At 40.5% G+C, this 17975-nt stretch overlaps 1 protein-coding gene across 1 annotated transcript in view; it reads left to right on the plus strand.

Annotated features, from left to right (window-relative positions):
• The window catches only part of GPBP1L1 (GC-rich promoter binding protein 1 like 1), a 24720-nt gene extending 8780 nt beyond the window's left edge, over window positions 1-15940 (plus strand). Inside the window, exons 3-12 of the mRNA XM_009638808.2 lie at window positions 111-225; window positions 1488-1617; window positions 1965-2248; window positions 5059-5131; window positions 6307-6500; window positions 9273-9413; window positions 13141-13299; window positions 14063-14187; window positions 15076-15178; window positions 15436-15940. Coding sequence (XP_009637103.1) covers window positions 166-225; window positions 1488-1617; window positions 1965-2248; window positions 5059-5131; window positions 6307-6500; window positions 9273-9413; window positions 13141-13299; window positions 14063-14187; window positions 15076-15178; window positions 15436-15582 — 1416 coding nt within the window. The 5' untranslated portion in view covers window positions 111-165 and the 3' untranslated portion in view covers window positions 15583-15940. The remainder of the gene's footprint in view (window positions 1-110; window positions 226-1487; window positions 1618-1964; window positions 2249-5058; window positions 5132-6306; window positions 6501-9272; window positions 9414-13140; window positions 13300-14062; window positions 14188-15075; window positions 15179-15435) is intronic.
• Window positions 15941-17975: the final 2035 nt, after the last annotated feature.

The raw sequence follows: 17975 nt of genomic DNA on the forward strand, positions 1-17975 counted from the left end.
TGCAGCACTTTTCCCTTCCTATTTGTATAGGCCAAGCTTTGGGAAATAAATTGCATTATTATTTCAGTTTGGAAAAGATGACTGTCAGGGAATGTTCTTTTCATTTACAGATCCTGGCCATGAGGTTTGATGCCTCATTTTATTGAAGGGAGACACTGGACCTAAATGGCGCAGCATGACTTTGTTCCTGCCTGGCTTAACTTCTCAACGCCACAGTCAACCAAGGTAACATTAATACAGATCACCTCCTTTTACAGCTATGACAATAATAAAAAGCAAAAATTGCCCCAGTGTTTTGTTGAACTTAAAATGGTTAACTTCTTTTGTGTTTTTTAAAGAGGGCTTTTGGAAACCTGTTAAGGTGAAAATAATTTTTGTTGTCTGTTTTTCAACAAATGTGTCCCTTCTATTTCAGAGGAGGAACAATCTTTGCGTTCAGACATGGAAGTAGTTCAGTGTCTTTGTGTTGAGACTTGAGTGGGATCCCAAGTAGAAAATCATTAAAGAAATGGCCCTAAATCTGCAGGAGTCAAGACTTGAGCTGTCACTTATTTACAATTCAGAATATAATTTGGGTTTGATTTATGATAATAATCTGGCCCTTGCTGAGAAGCAGATTGATGACAAGCCCTTAGGCTCTAACTCCAAGCTCAGAAATACTCATTAGTTTTTTGCAACCTTAAAATGGGGGCAGTTTGCCTGTCACCTTCTTTCTAAAACTGGTTCCAGAAGCAGCTTAGGGTGGCCCAGGAAGTCTATTTCAGGACTTTTAACAATTTGTGTTACTTGTGCATGGCAGTGGAGAAAAACATTTTAATAACAAACCAGATCATGATGGATGACATTGATAAACAAGAAAGAATACAGCTTTCAGCTTCATGCTGAAATATGAGGACACAAAAGTAATTTCAGGATATTTGATCCATTTAAAACAAACCTTTGATTTTTTTTTTTTTATAAATGAGGGAAGGTATGGACTAAAAGATTCTTTGGAATCTTAATACTAGAAGCATTTTTTTCTGGCATCATAGCTGTTTCAGTCCAAAAGTGCTTTAACTTACTTGAGTATCTCTGAATTTCAGTCAGACTGATTGGATCCTCCATTGCTGTCTGCTCTTCTGTGTTTAGAGGGAGTGAATGAATGAGCACCTGTGTATCATAGAATTTCTTAAACTAATTCTGCAGAGAGTATGTGTTTGCAAAGACTACTGGTAAGAGTGTGTTAGGTTCTCTCCGATTCTTTGTAAGATACATGGATTTGTGTGCCAATCTGATCAGGTTCATGTGATTGTTGACATTGGCTAAGCAATGCAGATATGGATGCTGTATTGAAAACTAGTACAGGAATGTGGGATTTAGGGTGGGTTTGGTTTTTTGGTGTTTGGTTGTTTTTTTTTTTTTCTATTAACAAAATATCACTGTTAGACTGACAGGCTCCTACAGTGTCTTAATGAATGCTTCCTTACATCACTTCTTACTTTCTGCAGTCCCCTGCAGCCACCTTTGAGAAACATGGAGAGCATCTTCCACGGGGAGAGGGCCGCTTTGGGGTGAGCCGTAGGAGACACAACTCTTCTGATGGATTTTTCAATAATGGGCCCCTCCGAACTGCGGGAGGTGAGTAGGAAGGATCGGAGTGCAGCCTGAGAGCAAACATCTGGGAATATTCTACAGAATGAAGAATTCTGCAGAATATAAACAACATTTTCCAAAACATCCTATAAGAAACTTGTGCTATTCTCTTCTTCCATGCCATGTGCTCAGGCCTTAAGGGGTTTTTGTGGTAGCTGTATGTGCATTCTGTAGCTTGTTTTCTGATATAATCACACAGTAGCTTAATAAGTTTGGCCTAGTAGTTACCTAGTGAACACTGACTTAACAACAAGAAAAACAGCCTGATATTTCCAGTATTCTGCACACTGTGTTGACTTTTATTATTTGCATACTTATCTCCTTTTGTTTAGACTGCTGGCATCAGCCGTCCCTTCTCCGCCATGATTCTGTAGATTCTGGTGTTTCTAAAGGAGCTCATGTTGGGCTTTCTGGCAGTCAGCCTGGCTGGCATGGTCCCTCACGGGGCCATGATGGTGTGAACCAGCGTGGTGGAGGAGGAACTGGAGTTCATCGCCACTGGAATGGCAACTTCCATTCTCGGAAAAGTTCCGCCTTTCAAGAAAAGCTGCCTGTTGAATCCAGGGAAGAGAAGAAGGAAGATAAAGAGCAGTTGCAATTTGAGGAAGAAGACTTTGTAAGTGTGTAGCTTCTCACTAGAAGTGGCAGCTGTGAGAAGTGGCTTTTCAGATCTCATTTTTATTAGCATTGATAGGTGGTGAGGATCTAGAGTTGCATTCCGTTCCATGTTTGAGATCACAACAGATTTAACAAAATTATTCCAGTGCTGACAGGATGCTAATTGATAACCCAGAGTCCTCAGGATTTGACGACCTGTTGGATTATGGGGTTTGGCACATTACTGTATTTTGCCAAGTGGTTATTTGAACTGAAGACAGCATTGTAACACACAAGTCAGATCTTCAGCGAAACCTATGAGGTGACACTTTGGTCTGCCACAGGAAGAGTAGTTGCACTGGCTTTGTGGCTTTGCTTACAAAGCCCTTTTTTGTTCCTAAATACATCTATTCGGCTGTCTTCAGTCTGCTATTCCCATTTCCTGCATTCTAGTACGTGTTGGTGTTTGTGATAACCTTCCCAAGCTTGTTCATGACGTGCTCAGACCTTTGCAATCATCTGTCTTGAATCTTCTTGAATAGTATTTTGTTATCAGAGATGTTTTCCTATCTCTCTGTTAATTGGTGGATCAGGGTTTCTTGAGCCATTTCTTCCATTGATTTCTCCAGTTCATCAACTTTCTTATCCAGCATTCTGATTCACATGGTATTATCAGTATGATAGTCTCTTACATCCTGGATCTATTTTTACTGGAATATCTTCAGTTTTCCAAACTTCACCAAATAGTACTTGGATTTATGGCTGTCATCCTTACCATGTGCATTCCTTAATGCTAATGCTTTGATATATACACACCTTTTCTGCTTTCTCTTTCCAGTTTAGTTTTTTTGCTCCTGTCCCCTGATGAGGATTTTATTGTTATCAGACAACGTATTTTGCTTTTTGCATCTTGTTTCTTGCTCTGTCTAGGCTCTTCTTGACCAGTATATATCATCTGTATAGGTTCTGGTAACTCAGTCACTTCACTGAACACAATTCCTTTGACTTCATCTTCAATGCTAAAGCCATTGCTGCCTTCAGTAATGAGTGATAGTGTGCGCGCTTGTGGGTATCATCATCTTGAGCTTTTTGCTTTCTTATTCAGCTTTTCTCTCTGGAAGGCAGAAGTCAGAATTATTATTCTACCTCAAAAAAACGTACTGCTGCTTCTCTCTTTTGAGCGAGGTGTGTTCCACTCTTTCATGACACAACTGAAATTGTTGTGGCAGTTTGATGGTACTGGTTCTATTCAGGAAGGTAGGAGTTGGAAATACATGAATGTCACACAGCTGCTTCAGGCCAAAATCTAGAGTCTCCACTTAAATTTCCACGGGAGCCAGCTTGATTTAAGCTGCTGGGTTTTTTCAGTGAAGTGCCTGGGGATGGATTGCATGCTCTTGTTCAACTGCTTCTGCTGGGAGTGGTACCCTGCATCACAGGGTGGTTAACACCTGGAGAGCGGTGGTAAAGCTTGCGTGTAGATTTCGGTTAATCTGATTTCTCAAGAATACTGTAATTCAGGATTTCTATAAGCCTGTTCTTTAGACTGTCAAAAGCCTGTTGAAATGTAGAAAGTTATTGTAATGATTGCAACTGTGCACTGTTGTAGTCTATCTCGGTCTAAATCTTTCTTCCATGTACTTCTTCATTCTCTTCTTCAGTGCCTCGATGAGTGCCTTTCCCCAACTACATGGCTGTTTCTTCTGTAATTACTTCCCCCAGTGTTTTTTTTAAGACGATAATACCACATGCTGTCTAGTACCAAGCTTTGCTAAACAACTCCTATATTGTCTTTACCATAGTGGTGAAACTAATGCATACTGTGGTTAAGTATGTAGCTGTTAGGCCTGTGTGGTTGACGATGGCAACACTTTTCCTCAAAGGCCTGCAGAATAGTCTGTTGGACTAAGTTCTCCTGTGGTATGAGCACCCCTGCTATATAAAACTGACCTGTAACTAAAAAATGAAGCACTGAAACAGAGGAATTTCTAGGGACCGAGGCAGGAATTTATGCTATGGTGTGACATTTTTTCCTAACTCTTATAAAAAAAAATCACCATAGTAACTAACATACGAAGAATTCATTAAAAAGAGGAAAAAGATGGCTTTATTTTGAACTGGAGTTATTTGGGACGGGGGAAGAGGAATAGCTAATCAGGAACACTTGTCATTGAATGCTTAGATTTTCTGTACTCTGCTTTGAGCTTGGACACGTCCTTAGTTGTTCCACTAAGTTGAATTCTGATACCAAATCAAAGGTAAGTCTGCAGAGAGTACTGATTCTGCATGCAGTATTATCCTGAAAAGTGGACTCTGAAGCTTAACGTAAATTTACACCTACCTTTTTTTGTCAGTAAATGTAAATATATGCATTATTCCTTTACAATAGGAGCAGAGTATTGCTTGTTGTTTTTTCTTTTTATTATTGTTTAATGCATAATTATTGTATAAAAATATTTGGGAAATGAGATTAGATTCTTCATATGATGATGTGGATTCTGTTTTACATTTTGAGCTGCTAATGTTTAAATACCTAAATCTTTTATGTGTGTGTTGGTTGGTGGAATCTACTTAATCGCGTAGTAGAAGACTAAAGGGCCTATCCTGAAGCCTCTGATAGCTCTGTTGGAAATACAGCAGAAGCCAAGGAGAATACAAATTTGATTTTTGGTGTCTTGTGATAAAGCACTCTCTTCTAATTCAGGTGCTGTTCAGAGAAATCTACCTGTACTCTGGGTTCCTAGAAGCATAATGTTATGTTAATACTGAATATTTTTTTTTTGTTATATGCGGTATAATGATATACTCACTTGCATTGTCTTTTCACAGCCATCTTTGAATCCAGAAGCTGGAAGACACAACAACCAGAACAAACCTTTAGGAACACCTTCTGGAGTATGGGGTAGGTAAAGGTATTTACATCTCTGTACAGAATGCTGATGCTGAAGTAGAAAGTTGTAACTGATGTTTAAATGCTAGTTTTGTCACTCAAAAAGATTTTAAAGACTTAAGTGAAGCAGATAGTTTGCAGCTTTCTCTCCTTGGTTGTTTTCCTCTCCCGATCTTCATTAATCTCTTGGCCTTTTAGTCTACTTGAAACTGTGTTTGTCTTGTCATAAAAAAACTGCTGGTGGGAGTAATGTCACTGTTCCGCATTTGCTTCCTGTCTTACTGAAGTTGCAGACATTACTTGAAGGGCACACCAGATTTCAGTGAACTAGACATTAGTTCCTGACTTGTGATCTTCATATTAGACGGCAAAAGTGTCATAACTCTGTGGTTTGGATTTATTTGGTTTTTTTTTTTTTTTTAAACTCAGAACAGGCTTGCTCTTGATTCTGACGTGTTATGTGAATCTGTGCCTTAAAAAAAAAAAATTGAGTGAAACATGGTACTAGTTCTAGCAACTAAATACAGGTTTGTTAATCTCTAGTTAGAATGCAGCTAGATTAGTTGGGTCAAATACTGTAAATAGTACAAATAAAAAAAACAACAACCTCAAAATCACTTCGTGCTATAATACCAGATTGTATTCTTTTTGTGTGTTTGTCAGGTTAGCTATTTATTATTCTGCTCAAAAAATAATGACAGTTAACATTTTGGGGGCTTTTAGCTGTTTATACTAGTACTGTTTTTAAATTGTTCTGCTCCTGCAAATGTGTTGAATTGGCATAAGAAATATTAATTGTGCTTGTTTGTAAAAGCACTGTGTCTTTTGAGGTATAAGTTGTGCAGTGTATTGTTGCTGTGTCAATGAATTAACAAAGCTGATCCATGGTTGCTCAAAAAAATGCTAGTGTCTACTCTGATTCCTGTAGTATGGTGGAAGACTGTTAGCTGATGTCAGTGTAGGTTTCTCCCTTCACCATCAAGCTGTTGTGGTTAAATGAAAAAAGATTGGACTTTGACATCCTTATCTAGTATTTTTGCTCAAAGCTGAAAGGAAAGAACAGCTGATAGGAGTCTCAGAATCAGATGTGTAGCACCTAAGATTGAGAGGGGAGAAACTGGAGCAGTATACTGAAGCTGTTATGAAACTGAGCAATTGTATTTCAGAGTCTTGTTTTATTTTTACAGAAAACCCCCCTAGTGCCAAGCAACCTACCAAGATGCTGGTCATCAAAAAGGTTTCAAAAGAGGATCCTGCCGCCGCCTTCTCAGCTGCATTTACATCACCTGTTTCTCACCTGGCAAACGGCAACAAAGCCACCACCATTGTCCCAAGTGTCTACAAAAATCTGGTTCCTAAACCTGCAGCTCCTCCTTCCAAGGTAGAGGGGTTTCCAACCAAGTTAGTGAACTGCAGATTGGGGGAGAACTCTCTCCCTTGACAAGGGAATCAATCCCCTAACAAAGAGCAGGAGTTGGAATCCAGTAGTTTCTGGGGTAGTGGCCTTTACAAGTAGAGGTCTGTTTACTATGAAAATTACTGTTCCCCGTTAAAATGCCATTTGGTCTCGTCCATACAGACAACTAATGTCTATTCTGGCTATACTGATGTCTGTTTGAATGGGTGTGTTCTCATGCATTAGACAAATCCTTACCGTAATTAGACGACAAAAGCAATGCTAGAGAAGTGGAATGTGTGCTAGGATGTGCTTGAATTGTTCACATGACTACCCTGAAAAATCTTTATTGGGTTACAATACTTTGATGTGTTTCAAACACAATTGAGGCTAAGATCAGATTAGATTGTAACATCCTGCAATTTAGCTCTAATTTAGTTGAGCCTTAAAGACAACCTGGAAAAGTAATCGGGTTTGTGCTATAATTGTTTTACTGAAAGAAATATAGGAGCATTGAAAAAACAAGTAGGTTTTTATTCACTAGTGCTAGGCTTTATCTTGCCCATTTTTTCCAAAGAATCTACGTCCATAGATGCCCTAGAAACTTTGTAGGATTGATAGTGAAAGTATTTAAGAAGCTAAAGAAAATTATTAGCTAGGTTGTTCTTTAAACAGATGTCCAAATACTTTAAGTTCTAAAATTTATTAATTGCTAATGCTGGCTGCAACATTCCAACAAAATCTTTCCTATGATTAGAGTAGACAAAGACAAAAGCAAAATAGGAAAGATTAACGACTTTCTTGTGAGGAATCAAGTTCAGGGCTGCTTTATCTTTTGTAAGTTAAATCAGGCCAAATTCTGCCAACTGCAGGAAAAATCCTAATCGTTAAAATGATGATCAAATTCTCTGCTGGTGTCATCAACAGTGCTTTTGTTAATGAATGGTGACCATTAGCAAAGCTAAAAGGTAGGAGATCAGCATATCCTTAGGCAGAAAAACTGCGTGCATGATGCCTTTTTTTTAAAGGTACAGACATAGAGCAGCTATGGTAGGATGCATTATTCTGAAGACTCTAGAAAGTTGTACAGGAATTGCAGTGCCTAAAGTTGTAGAGGGGTTAAAACATTCCTTTTGACAAAGTCAGCAGTATTGGAAAGCTATTGTACAAACTGAATGAAAAATGTTTTTGTTAAATTGTACCAAGTAGTATTGAAAGGAAGAGAACTGGTGGCAATGAAACAAGTACATTCTTCCTTGGCTAATTGTTCACAGTCAGGCAATCCATGAAGGTGGTAATCTGCAAACGATTCCTTTTGACATTCATCTCTAGTTGTTGTGCTTGAATCCAGTGGCCTCCCTAAGAAAGCAGTTGGGGTCTGTCTTTGAATTTGTCTAAGCTGCCCCTTTGTGGAAGCTGGGAGAACAACAATCAACAGCCAGGACCTGAGTATTTTAAGCAATGCAACCACCAGATCTGTGGACAGAAACTTTTTGTCATAGCAATTCTACACCCTAATTTTAGTACCAGGCAATATTGTGCAGATCAGCGTGTTTTCTGGGTTTGAAGGGAATGTCTGGAACGTGTGCTGTAAGTGCCGAGTAATCCATTCAGTAATGTGGACTGCTCTTGTTTTAACTTGGAGTGGAAGAGTAATGCTGATGGCCTCCCCTAATGATTTATTTACTTAAAAATTAATAAAATAACCCAATGGAGAGTAAGAACATACTGAAATAACAGCTTCTGCTCTCATTGCTTGCAGAATGCAAGATTTGTTGCATCTCAGATTTAACTGAATACCACTTGCGCATGAGTTACTTTGCTAATGACTTGAAGTTGGCTTCAGAAGTCTAATGCATCAAAAGGAACCAGTATGTTTTAATGCTCTGATAGGTGTATTTCTCATGCTACTTGATACAAGTTTCTTGTAGGATCCTTTTTGTAGAGACTGTTACTTCACAGTGTTTGTCCTTGGTTGATAAGAGAGGCTCAAGAATAACATTCCAAGTAACAGAAACTTATCTTGAAGTCTTTGCTTTTCAGCCAGATCGCCAGTGTAATTGGAAGGGATGCTGCAGAGAGTATCCACAGCAAAACAGCAAGTGCTTCTGCACTTTAATGAACTGGCTGCTTTTCTGTGCTTTTTTCTTTTTTCTTTTTTCTTTTTTCTTTTTTCTTTTTTCTTTTTTCTTTTTTCTTTTTTCTTTTTTTTTTTTTTTTTTTTTTTTTGTTGCTAAATCAATGCAATGATGGACACTTTCAGAGCCCTAGGAAATAATAATTTGCATTCTCAGCCTGGACAGAAATATTCCTTGACGTACTTCTTCCTTGCACAGTGGAAGTTCCTGTCAAGTGATGCAAACCCTTTCTTTGTGGCATACAGTGTTCCCATATGAAATGTGAATTTAACTGAGATTTTTTTTACGTCCCATCTGTGGGTAGCTGTAAGATGCATTGCGTTACTTGGTGGTGATTCCAATTAATGAAGAGCAACGCGGGATTTTCTCTTTGAGCTCTAACAGTGTTTTACTGGAGGGTGGTGCCGATGAAGCAGAACTGTGTGGGCTTTGGGGAAAACAGAAAACAGGGAAAAATAATGGGTGTTGAGGTAAACTTGAGACCGTTCTTGGGAGAGGGAGGACGAATATCTGTACAACAGCCAACATAATGTTTGTTTGTTTATTTTACTACTTGCAAGCAACCCCTTCTTGTGCCTTACCTTTTACTGTCCAGTATTTTGTGCTCTCTTCGATATAGCCAAGTCCATGGAAAGCCAACAGAAGTGAACATAAACCAGGCTCGCTTTCCTCCAGCCGTGACTCTGCCTTTACCAGTCCAGTGTCTGTAACCAAACCAGCGGTACTGGCGAGTGGCTCAGTCCTCACCTCTCCCAAAGAGGTAAGGGGTTGGGCTTGGGGATGAGATGGGAACTTGTATCACTGTCACCTACTATAGTGGGTAAGTGGGTAGCTTAAATGTGATGAGATCCTCTCTGTACATGGTATACCTACCTTTGTACCCTTGAAGAATGACTGACTTGTACATTCTTAGCATATTCTGCCACATCTCTGATATGCTAAAAGAAATAAAAATGTGGTTTACCGGGATGTAAAGCCACTGGTGTTTGCCCAAATGTATTAGAATTTCCCTCCAATGTAAAAAAAAGTATTAATTTTTTTAATAGTGTTGCATAACTAGACATGCATAGACTTGGTGCTATCAGAGCGCAGATACTAAGAACTGATGTGAACAACAGATAGGTAAACTGATTCCCATGCTATTCTTTAATATGGGACAAGAAGGAGGAGGAGGATGATCTGCTTCATTTCCTTTCTCTAGGAGAGCAACAGCACAAGCAATGAGCTCTGAGGGTTGAGGTGGTTTAATGTGTGTACATGTCTTCAGCTACACTGTCTGTTTTTGATTTTGGTGTTGGAAGGAGGTGAGGTGGAAACTGACTTACCTCTGCTTTTGGTCTGAAGTTTGGGGAGAATCTTACATATAAATCTGTTAACGTTTCAGCAGTAACTCTTGAGAAAACACATTTTGGCCAACATTTCTATGTATCGCTTTATAGCTTATATACAAAATGCTGTTTTGGAGCTTGCAATTCCACAAAGCTTAATACAAAAGTGACAGCGAATAACTTTTCTCCCCTGCTCCTGGGAATCAAATTTCAACAGGTTTGTGATCATATGTAAAAAGAGCAAAAATAAAACAGATGGTGATAAGTGACCTATTCATGTAATCTGAAATGAGTGTGTTTGTGTTTCAAGTGTAACAGTGGTTTTTTTTCTGGTTGTGCATTTGTCTTTTTCCTGTACAGATCTCTCTTCTAAAATAAGATTTTGTCATCCTTATGATTCTCTGCTTTGCGGGCTTTACTTTGCAACAGCCTGTACTTTTCTGCTTTAGCCACTGCTGAGTGTAAAAGCAGTCATTAAAAGCAGTAGCTAACAAGCATGCGCCTGCCACTTTGACAAATAGATCTTACACTGCATCCTTTTCCCTTAGCTTGCTTTTGATGGTCCTCAGAGTCCTTTGTGCTACTGACTCATTCCTTTTTGTGTTAATGCACAGCACAGGATGGACACCTTTGCAGCATAAATACGTAAACTTAAATAGGCTTTCACCTCCAGGTAGATAACAAGAAGGGCATTCACTTCGTATGACATGGTAGTAACGCAGGTAGTCTCCATTATTATATTGCACACACCCCGCCTCAAGAAGCTCTTGCCTGAAACTTTAGTCAGCAAAGGTGTCAGATGCTAATCTGACAGCAGGAGCAGGCAGCTGGGTTTTCCTCAGAACAAGCAGTGCTTCCTTTAATACTTCTTGTATTACCAGTGTCAATCAACTAAACAAAAAGGACTTAAAAATTCCTCCAAACTAAAATTGAACACTTGTAATGTATTTTTCCTTGAATCTGTTGGAGATGCAGTATGAAAACACAGGAGCATGGCCAGCAAATACTACTATCTTCCTAGCACCACAGGTCTACTACAAGTAATCTCTGCCTTTTTATTTCTGAAATGGGGATAATGCCCCTCCCGCAGAAGTGTTGGAAATAGCACCTTTACTCGTAAGAGACCACAGTGTGTTAAAAACTAGAAGAGTGCCAACTATCACTGGTGCCAGGTCCCCACAAGCCAGTCTAAGATAACCAAATTAACATGCAGTCTGAATTCTTAAAGTGATACAGGATGACTTTTCTGTTAGAGTAGCTACACCTGTTAAACAGACTGATATCTGAACAAATCTGCGATAATGTATAGTGTTCTCATTTTAAAAAAAATGCCTTGATGTTTCAGTCAAAGGGCTAAACCTACCTTTAGAAAAGATGTCAGAAAATGAATACCCCTGTACATAACGTTCTCTTTTAGTATTATAAAGCCCTCTACAGAATGTTATGAATAAAATAAGAATTGAGGTGAAATTCAATTCCCTTTCAGATTCTGTTGTTTCTAAACCTTGGCTTTAACTGTCGTCACCTAATGTGTAGACATTAAGTTTTAGTACCTCAGCAGTTCTATACAGTGCGGTTAAAACAGCTACTTCTAGCAAAGAGCTCAAGTGCTTTAGTAGAGTATTCCAAATTACCAGAAGACATCTAATTTTAGTCTCCTTTGTTCATCATTACCTTCTGTCACTGCAGTCAAAGTAATTACCATGTTGAGAGCTTTAATTTCAGTACTATGGTAGCTTTTTATCCTAATATTCAGAGTCACTTGTTATGTCTGTTACAATCGCTGATTTGTTCCTTGCTGTGTTGAATTAGGCAAAATTTGAAAGGCCATCTGAGAAATGTTTACCGTAAGACATTACTTTCAGCATGCACTTCCCCAAAAGTTGTTATTGCACACCAGTGTTTCATATGCAACAGGCATCAGAAATATAAGCAGCAGTTGCTGCCTTGTTTTTGTTTTGGTAAATACTTTAGTTCCCTTGATCTTTGCTCAGAGCACTGTGAGTTAAAAATGCTTTACTAGGGAGATTCATTTTGAAGAGCCTGAATTTGCAACCTTCCTACCCTAGTTTAAAAAAAAAGTATGGGGGGAGAAAAACACTGCAGGCTTTAGGAAATTTTACTCTGTTTTAATATTGAGGAAAAAAAATCAAGCGAGTAAGCAAAGGAAAAGAATAGTTTTGCGTGCAGGATTCCAGTGTCAGGTATCCCTATTAATGACTGAATTCCTTGTTGTCTTAGAGTAGCCAGACACGAACTCCATATATGAGCAGAAGGTTAAGATATTGGGAACTTTCACATAACATGTTGTGAGATTTCTTTTGCATGTCCAGTCAAAATTATGGAACAGATTAAATTGAAAGCTCATCTTGGTTAGCAATGTTTTTATTGCAGTGTCATGGCTGGGGCACTGCTAATGTGCAAAACTGTTGTGCCTTATGTCTGGTTCACTGATTCAAGATGATTAAGAAAGCGTAAATGCTGTGGAAGAGCATGGGAGGTTACCTTGGGTTCATGAATTGAGCTGAGCAGATTTCCCACAGGCTCCAGGGTTGTCTGTGTCTGGCTACAAACTGAACCACCTGGGCTGTGAGTGCACACAGCAAGGAACTGGCAGTGTGCTCTCCAGGGCAGGATGCCAAGGCTGTGGCTACCTATTTCACATCCAGTTGTGGTTCGCTAAGGATGTGACCACTCCCTGAAAGGAGATTACCACCCCATAGCTTAATTTCAGGGTAGAGTCTGTCAGGATGGCTTAAGACGCAAATTTGAACTGAGCCTCATCTCCTTAATTTTTTAATTTTTGTAGGATAAGGGTGCTGCATGAAGTTCTCTGCCTTAATATTCTGTTGTAGGCTCCAGCATTTCTTGAGAGAGTTACATTGCCAAGGAACAAAATAAATGTATTCACGACCATGTGAATTGACTTCTAGGGGAAGAAAAAAATTGAGTCAATAATGATTGTGCTGGTAAGGGAAGAGGAGAATGTGCAACACCAGTCAGTATTTTGATGGGAATTTGACATGACCTTTTTTTTGAGGGTTTAATAGCCAGCCAAAGAATGGGTGTTCGAAAGGTGTAAGTACAGACCCTGAAGAGGGCCACATCTTCACAGCAATACAGTTTGAAAGTCTCTGTATTTTACTTTCCCTGTCTTAGAGTCCTTCCAGCACCACCCCTCCCATCGAGATCTGCTCTTCACGCTTGACAAAGCTGATGCGTCGTACCACTGATAAGAAGAGCGAATTCCTGAAGGCACTGAAAGATGATAGGAATGGGGAGATAACAGAGAACAGAGAATGTGACAAGCTGGATGATGTAAGATCGCTGTCCTTACTGTATATATGACCATTATGTATTTAAGGAGTTGGGTACTGGAAAAAACAAACCAGAGCAGCATATGTAATTCAGGCTCCGGAGGAGGAAAGGAATGACTTCCATTGGTTTGGCCTGCACGCCAGCAGAAGTAGCACACAGCACTCTGGTGAAGGGAGATCGGTAACATGATGAAATGCAAATGGATAAGTAATAAATGAGGTAGAAGAGAAGGTCACAGATGGTGAGAGTAGTAATCTAGATTTTTGCAAAGGCTCTCTTAAGGAGTGGAACCATACCATATCTTAATGTCTTAATTTGCTTTCAGACTTCCTTGTCAAACTACGTCCCTGGGGAAGTAGAACTCTGTGCTTGTGAAAGGTGCAGGATAGTGCCTCAAGCCTCAGAGGTGTGGACCGGACCCCTAAATGCATAATTCTGTGGCTTAATGTGTGTGTAAAGGGTGTCCATAGGCGTATTTAATTATCATAGTTTTCTTACTCTCACTCTGAAGCCACTGATGATGGCTTTGTAATGCCAGCGCTTACTCCCTTGACACAAAAGTGCAGTTCACCAAATGTCGCTCACATTGTGTTGTCTTGTCACAGCCGGGTAGAAGTTGCTTTCAACCATTATCTGTCCAGGCTCTGTAAAAACACTGACTCGAGGTGAAAGGCTTTGCTTCCAAAAGCAGAAGCTTGAACTTGGAACTGTGCTGTTGGTGTGGTCTGCGCAAGCACGCTTTGATGCTTTTGTTTTTCTTTAGATGGAGAGCAACAGCACACCAGAACCAAAGGAAAACTGGGAAGAGAACTGCCATCAGAATGGCCTTTCTCTCCCTCTGCCGGAGGAGGGGGAAAACCTCTCTCATTCATTGGAAGCAGAACACAGGTGAGTAAAATAAATTGTCTGGAGTAAAGGAGGGTGAGTCCTCGGACTGTGTGAGGAGAAGGAAGCTATTTCAGACAACTCTCTTGGGGAAGCAGCAGCAGCAGCTTTGTGTGTACTGAGCTAGAGGTGTGTGGGCTTAATGACTCGCGCTGGACTGGGTGGAGTCTTACTGAAAGTAAACCAAGACACTGATGACAGATGAGTTGAGACTTTACCAAGGTCTGTAATTAAATTCCAGTGCTTCTCTAGTGCCACATCCCTGTGTGTTAATGCTGCCCGGATATTTACCTGCCCACACGGGGAGTGAGCACAAACCTAGTGTGATTCTGGTTAATCTACAAGCAGGTGTCCTAAATGGAATGGTCTGAAGACTGAAGATACACCCTCACACACACCACTTTCTTTCTGTCTGCACTTAGAATACTCCAGTGCTGCTTTAAATGTTGCAAAAGTGTAGGAGAGTTAAGAAAATATTTACCTAGTACCTCAGCTTGTGTCTTGCTCCAGTGAGTAAGCGGTGTGTGAGCATCTGGTGTAAGTGGATAGTAAGCTTTAGGAGATTCTGAGCTGCCATACTGGTTTGATTGCCTCATGTCCTCCTTCAGCATGCTTGGGAAGAATTTCAAATCTCTGCCTTGCTTTCCTTCTGCCAGACTACTTATTTACCTGTTGTACAGGACTGCTGGTGATTAAATATTTGTAAATGACATTGAAAAATGTTGGGTAAACACAAAACATTGTTGAAGTGGTCTCTAATACAGAAGATTCCCTGGTCAGTTGGGAGTGAATTAATACAAACCCTTGTGCTTCGTGGACAAAATGTTCTCTCCTTTGCCGTTGTTCCGTTGCTTTAATTCCCATGCCCCTTTTATTTTCTCCACAAATCAGGTTATTGAAAGAAATGGGATGGCAGGAATATCCTGAAAATGATGAGAACTACCTTCCCCTCACGGAGGATGAGCTCAAAGAGTTCCAAATTAAATCAGAGCAGGTACGTTTACAGCTCTTGCCACTTGTGATTGCTTCTTCTCCCTCTCCCTTCTCATGCACAAGTCTCTTGCGGCGTAATTACGGATGTTTGAGAAGACAAAGAATTGAAGTGAGGTTGTAGTGTAGTTGGTGATTCTGCGTGACCCGTGCAGAGCGTGCGTATGCAGTTACGTATTGTAATTTGTGTCCACGGATGGTTAGCGACAGTTAGACCCTCCGCACTTTTGGTTGTTTTAAAACTTGCTTTCATTCCTACAGCGAAGAAGAAACGGATTTGGGAAGAACGGATTTCTTCAGGGCCGCGGCTCCAGCCTGTTGTTCCACTGGAGAAGCACTTTTAAGACAAAGATTGAGGACTCAGACACAGAAACTAGTAGCAGCGAAACGTCAGATGACGATGCCTGAAAGTAGGCACAAGAAAATTAAAAATAAATAAAACCAACCCAATAAACTCAGTTCATAGTTCAACACGTGTTTGGGGTTGTATAAACTAAACAGAGTTTATTCTGTCTCCAGTCTGTTCAGTTTTTTCTTTTGTTGTTGATACTTCATGCACAAGGGAAATAATTGTATCCCAAAGAAGAGAGAAATTGGCTTCTTTAGCTTTTTCTTTTGGTTTTGCCCTAATGCTTAATAGAAGTTTGTGCAGCTAGCAAGTTCTGACAGAAATCCCTTGTGGGGCAGTGCACCAGTTCAGTCTTGTAAGCAGAGGATACAAGTGGCTGACTGATCTTTGCAACAACAAGCTTCTAACCGTGCCGCCTGCATTACACGATGTCGTGCGGTAACAGTGTGCTAAAACAATCATTGTCAATGACAAAATGGCTATTGAAGTTCTAATTATGTTAAATTAATGCTAATAACATGAATTTTTTATTTTATTTTATTTTTTTTTTTGGCGGCTCGGGGAGCTTCATCACTTAACCAGGCGTTTGTGGTTTTCTTTTTTTGGGTACAGCTGTAAAATATTTGGATATAGGAATTGTTTGTGTTCTTCTTCTTGCAGCCTTGATATTCAGGGTGGATTGTAAAATATAAATTTTTTGTGAGATTTCAAAGATTAAGATTATTTTGATAACATTATTTACAGATTTAAAAAAGTGACTATCACATTGAGTCTGTATGAGGGGGAAAAACTACTGCATCAAAAATAACTAACTTGGAATAAATATTTTGCATCAGTTTGCCAATTCTAATTGTCTTTCTTATGTAAGAGAAGCTTTCCTCTAAGGGGACCTGCAACCTTGGGGGTTTAATAGCACTGGGGATAAAGAGTTTCTTCTCTCGCTGGATTTTTCCACTTGGCAAACATTGCTGTTAGTGCTCAGACTGCAGGAGCTAAACTCTGCCTTTAAGAAGGGAGAGGGAGCACAGTGGTGAGATGATAGCCCACGTTTGCTTTTTTGGTTTTGGGGTTTTGTTGGGGTTTTTTGGTGGTTTTTTTTTTCCAAAAGTAATTCAAATTATCTTCCACTAAAGCAGTTTGCTTTTTTTTCCGCTTCATACAAAATCGTGAAGCTCGACTGGTCGGTGTCACTTGTTCCTAGTGCAATGCTGCTGTTTATGTTCACAACGTGGCAAGGGAATGTCTGAATCCAAAGCTGTTTTCATTGAAATCTTTTTTAAAAATTCATGAAAACATTTCTATTAGATTAAAAAGGATTTTACAAACAACTTGGGTGTGGCCTAAGCTATTTCAGTGTCTGTTTTAAGTTCAGCTTGTACACAAAATGTTTTGAATTGGAAAGTATTCACATGGTTGTGCACTGTTTGCAAGGGGGTTGGATGGAACTGCGATCTCGCCCGAGGTCTCACGTGGGGGTTTTTTTAATCCACTCCTGACCAGGCAGAGAGGAGAGATGTCCGATAAAATTACAGTGTTCAGCCATGAATCTTTGCATCTGCACTCGAGGGAATGCCCTTGGGGAGGCCGGGTGTTAGGACTGTGCCTTCAGTTCCCGCTGAGGCTGGGACTGGCACTGCCATTAGCGCCCGCGCAAAGAGGGGGGGGTCTTCATGGCTGCTGCCTGGAAGCCAGGCTCGAGTCGCTGGGTCTTCTGGGAATGCTCCGGGAAGCGCTCGGTCTCCTGTGAAATGTTTCCCCTATCGTCGAGTTCGCTTTGAAGGTCTTACTGCTTTGCTCCCATCAAACATGGCTTCTGTCTGGAAAAGTTCATCTGGTTTTTTTTTAAAAAACTTTTACTTCCTACATCCACTTAAGTGAAAAATCACACAAATGTATTTGCGTTGTTGTCAAGAAACGGAGTAAGTTTAAAAAAGTTCTTCATGTCACATCCATGCCAATAGTTGATGGCTAAACGATTCGTGGCAGGCAGGTTCCTTACTCCAGCCAGGGGACAGCAAAACTCCTCCTTCAGCCTCTGCCCCCTGACCTGCCAAGGTTTAAACGTCGAGGTTTAAAATGCGTGTGGTTTAAACACGGATGGAGCGCCCGGAGCGTGGCTGCTGGCAGCTGGGGGAGCCCCAGGAGCAATTCCCCCCCTAGCTGGAACAGCAGCTCTTTCCTGAGCAAACCACTGGTGATCCCTGACTGGAATTGCGAGCGGGGAAGTGGGAGGGTGACCCACAGCACCCTGAGAGGAGCCTGCGGGTGCTGGGCAAGCAGAGATGGGGGCAAGCAGGGGAGGGGAGCTTGGTTTGGGAAGGGGTAGACCCCTGCACACCCGTGGCAATGAAAAGGAGCAGTTTCACCCCAGTGCGGAGGTTGCTCCTCAGCCTAGGGGCTGCACTGCACGGGTGTGAGTGGCTGCAAGGGGGAAAAGGGGCAGCCCAGGGGG

The sequence above is a fragment of the Egretta garzetta genome, unplaced genomic scaffold (assembly GCF_000687185.1).
Source record: "Egretta garzetta isolate BGI_Z169 unplaced genomic scaffold, ASM68718v1 scaffold145, whole genome shotgun sequence".
Taxonomy (NCBI): domain Eukaryota; kingdom Metazoa; phylum Chordata; class Aves; order Pelecaniformes; family Ardeidae; genus Egretta; species Egretta garzetta.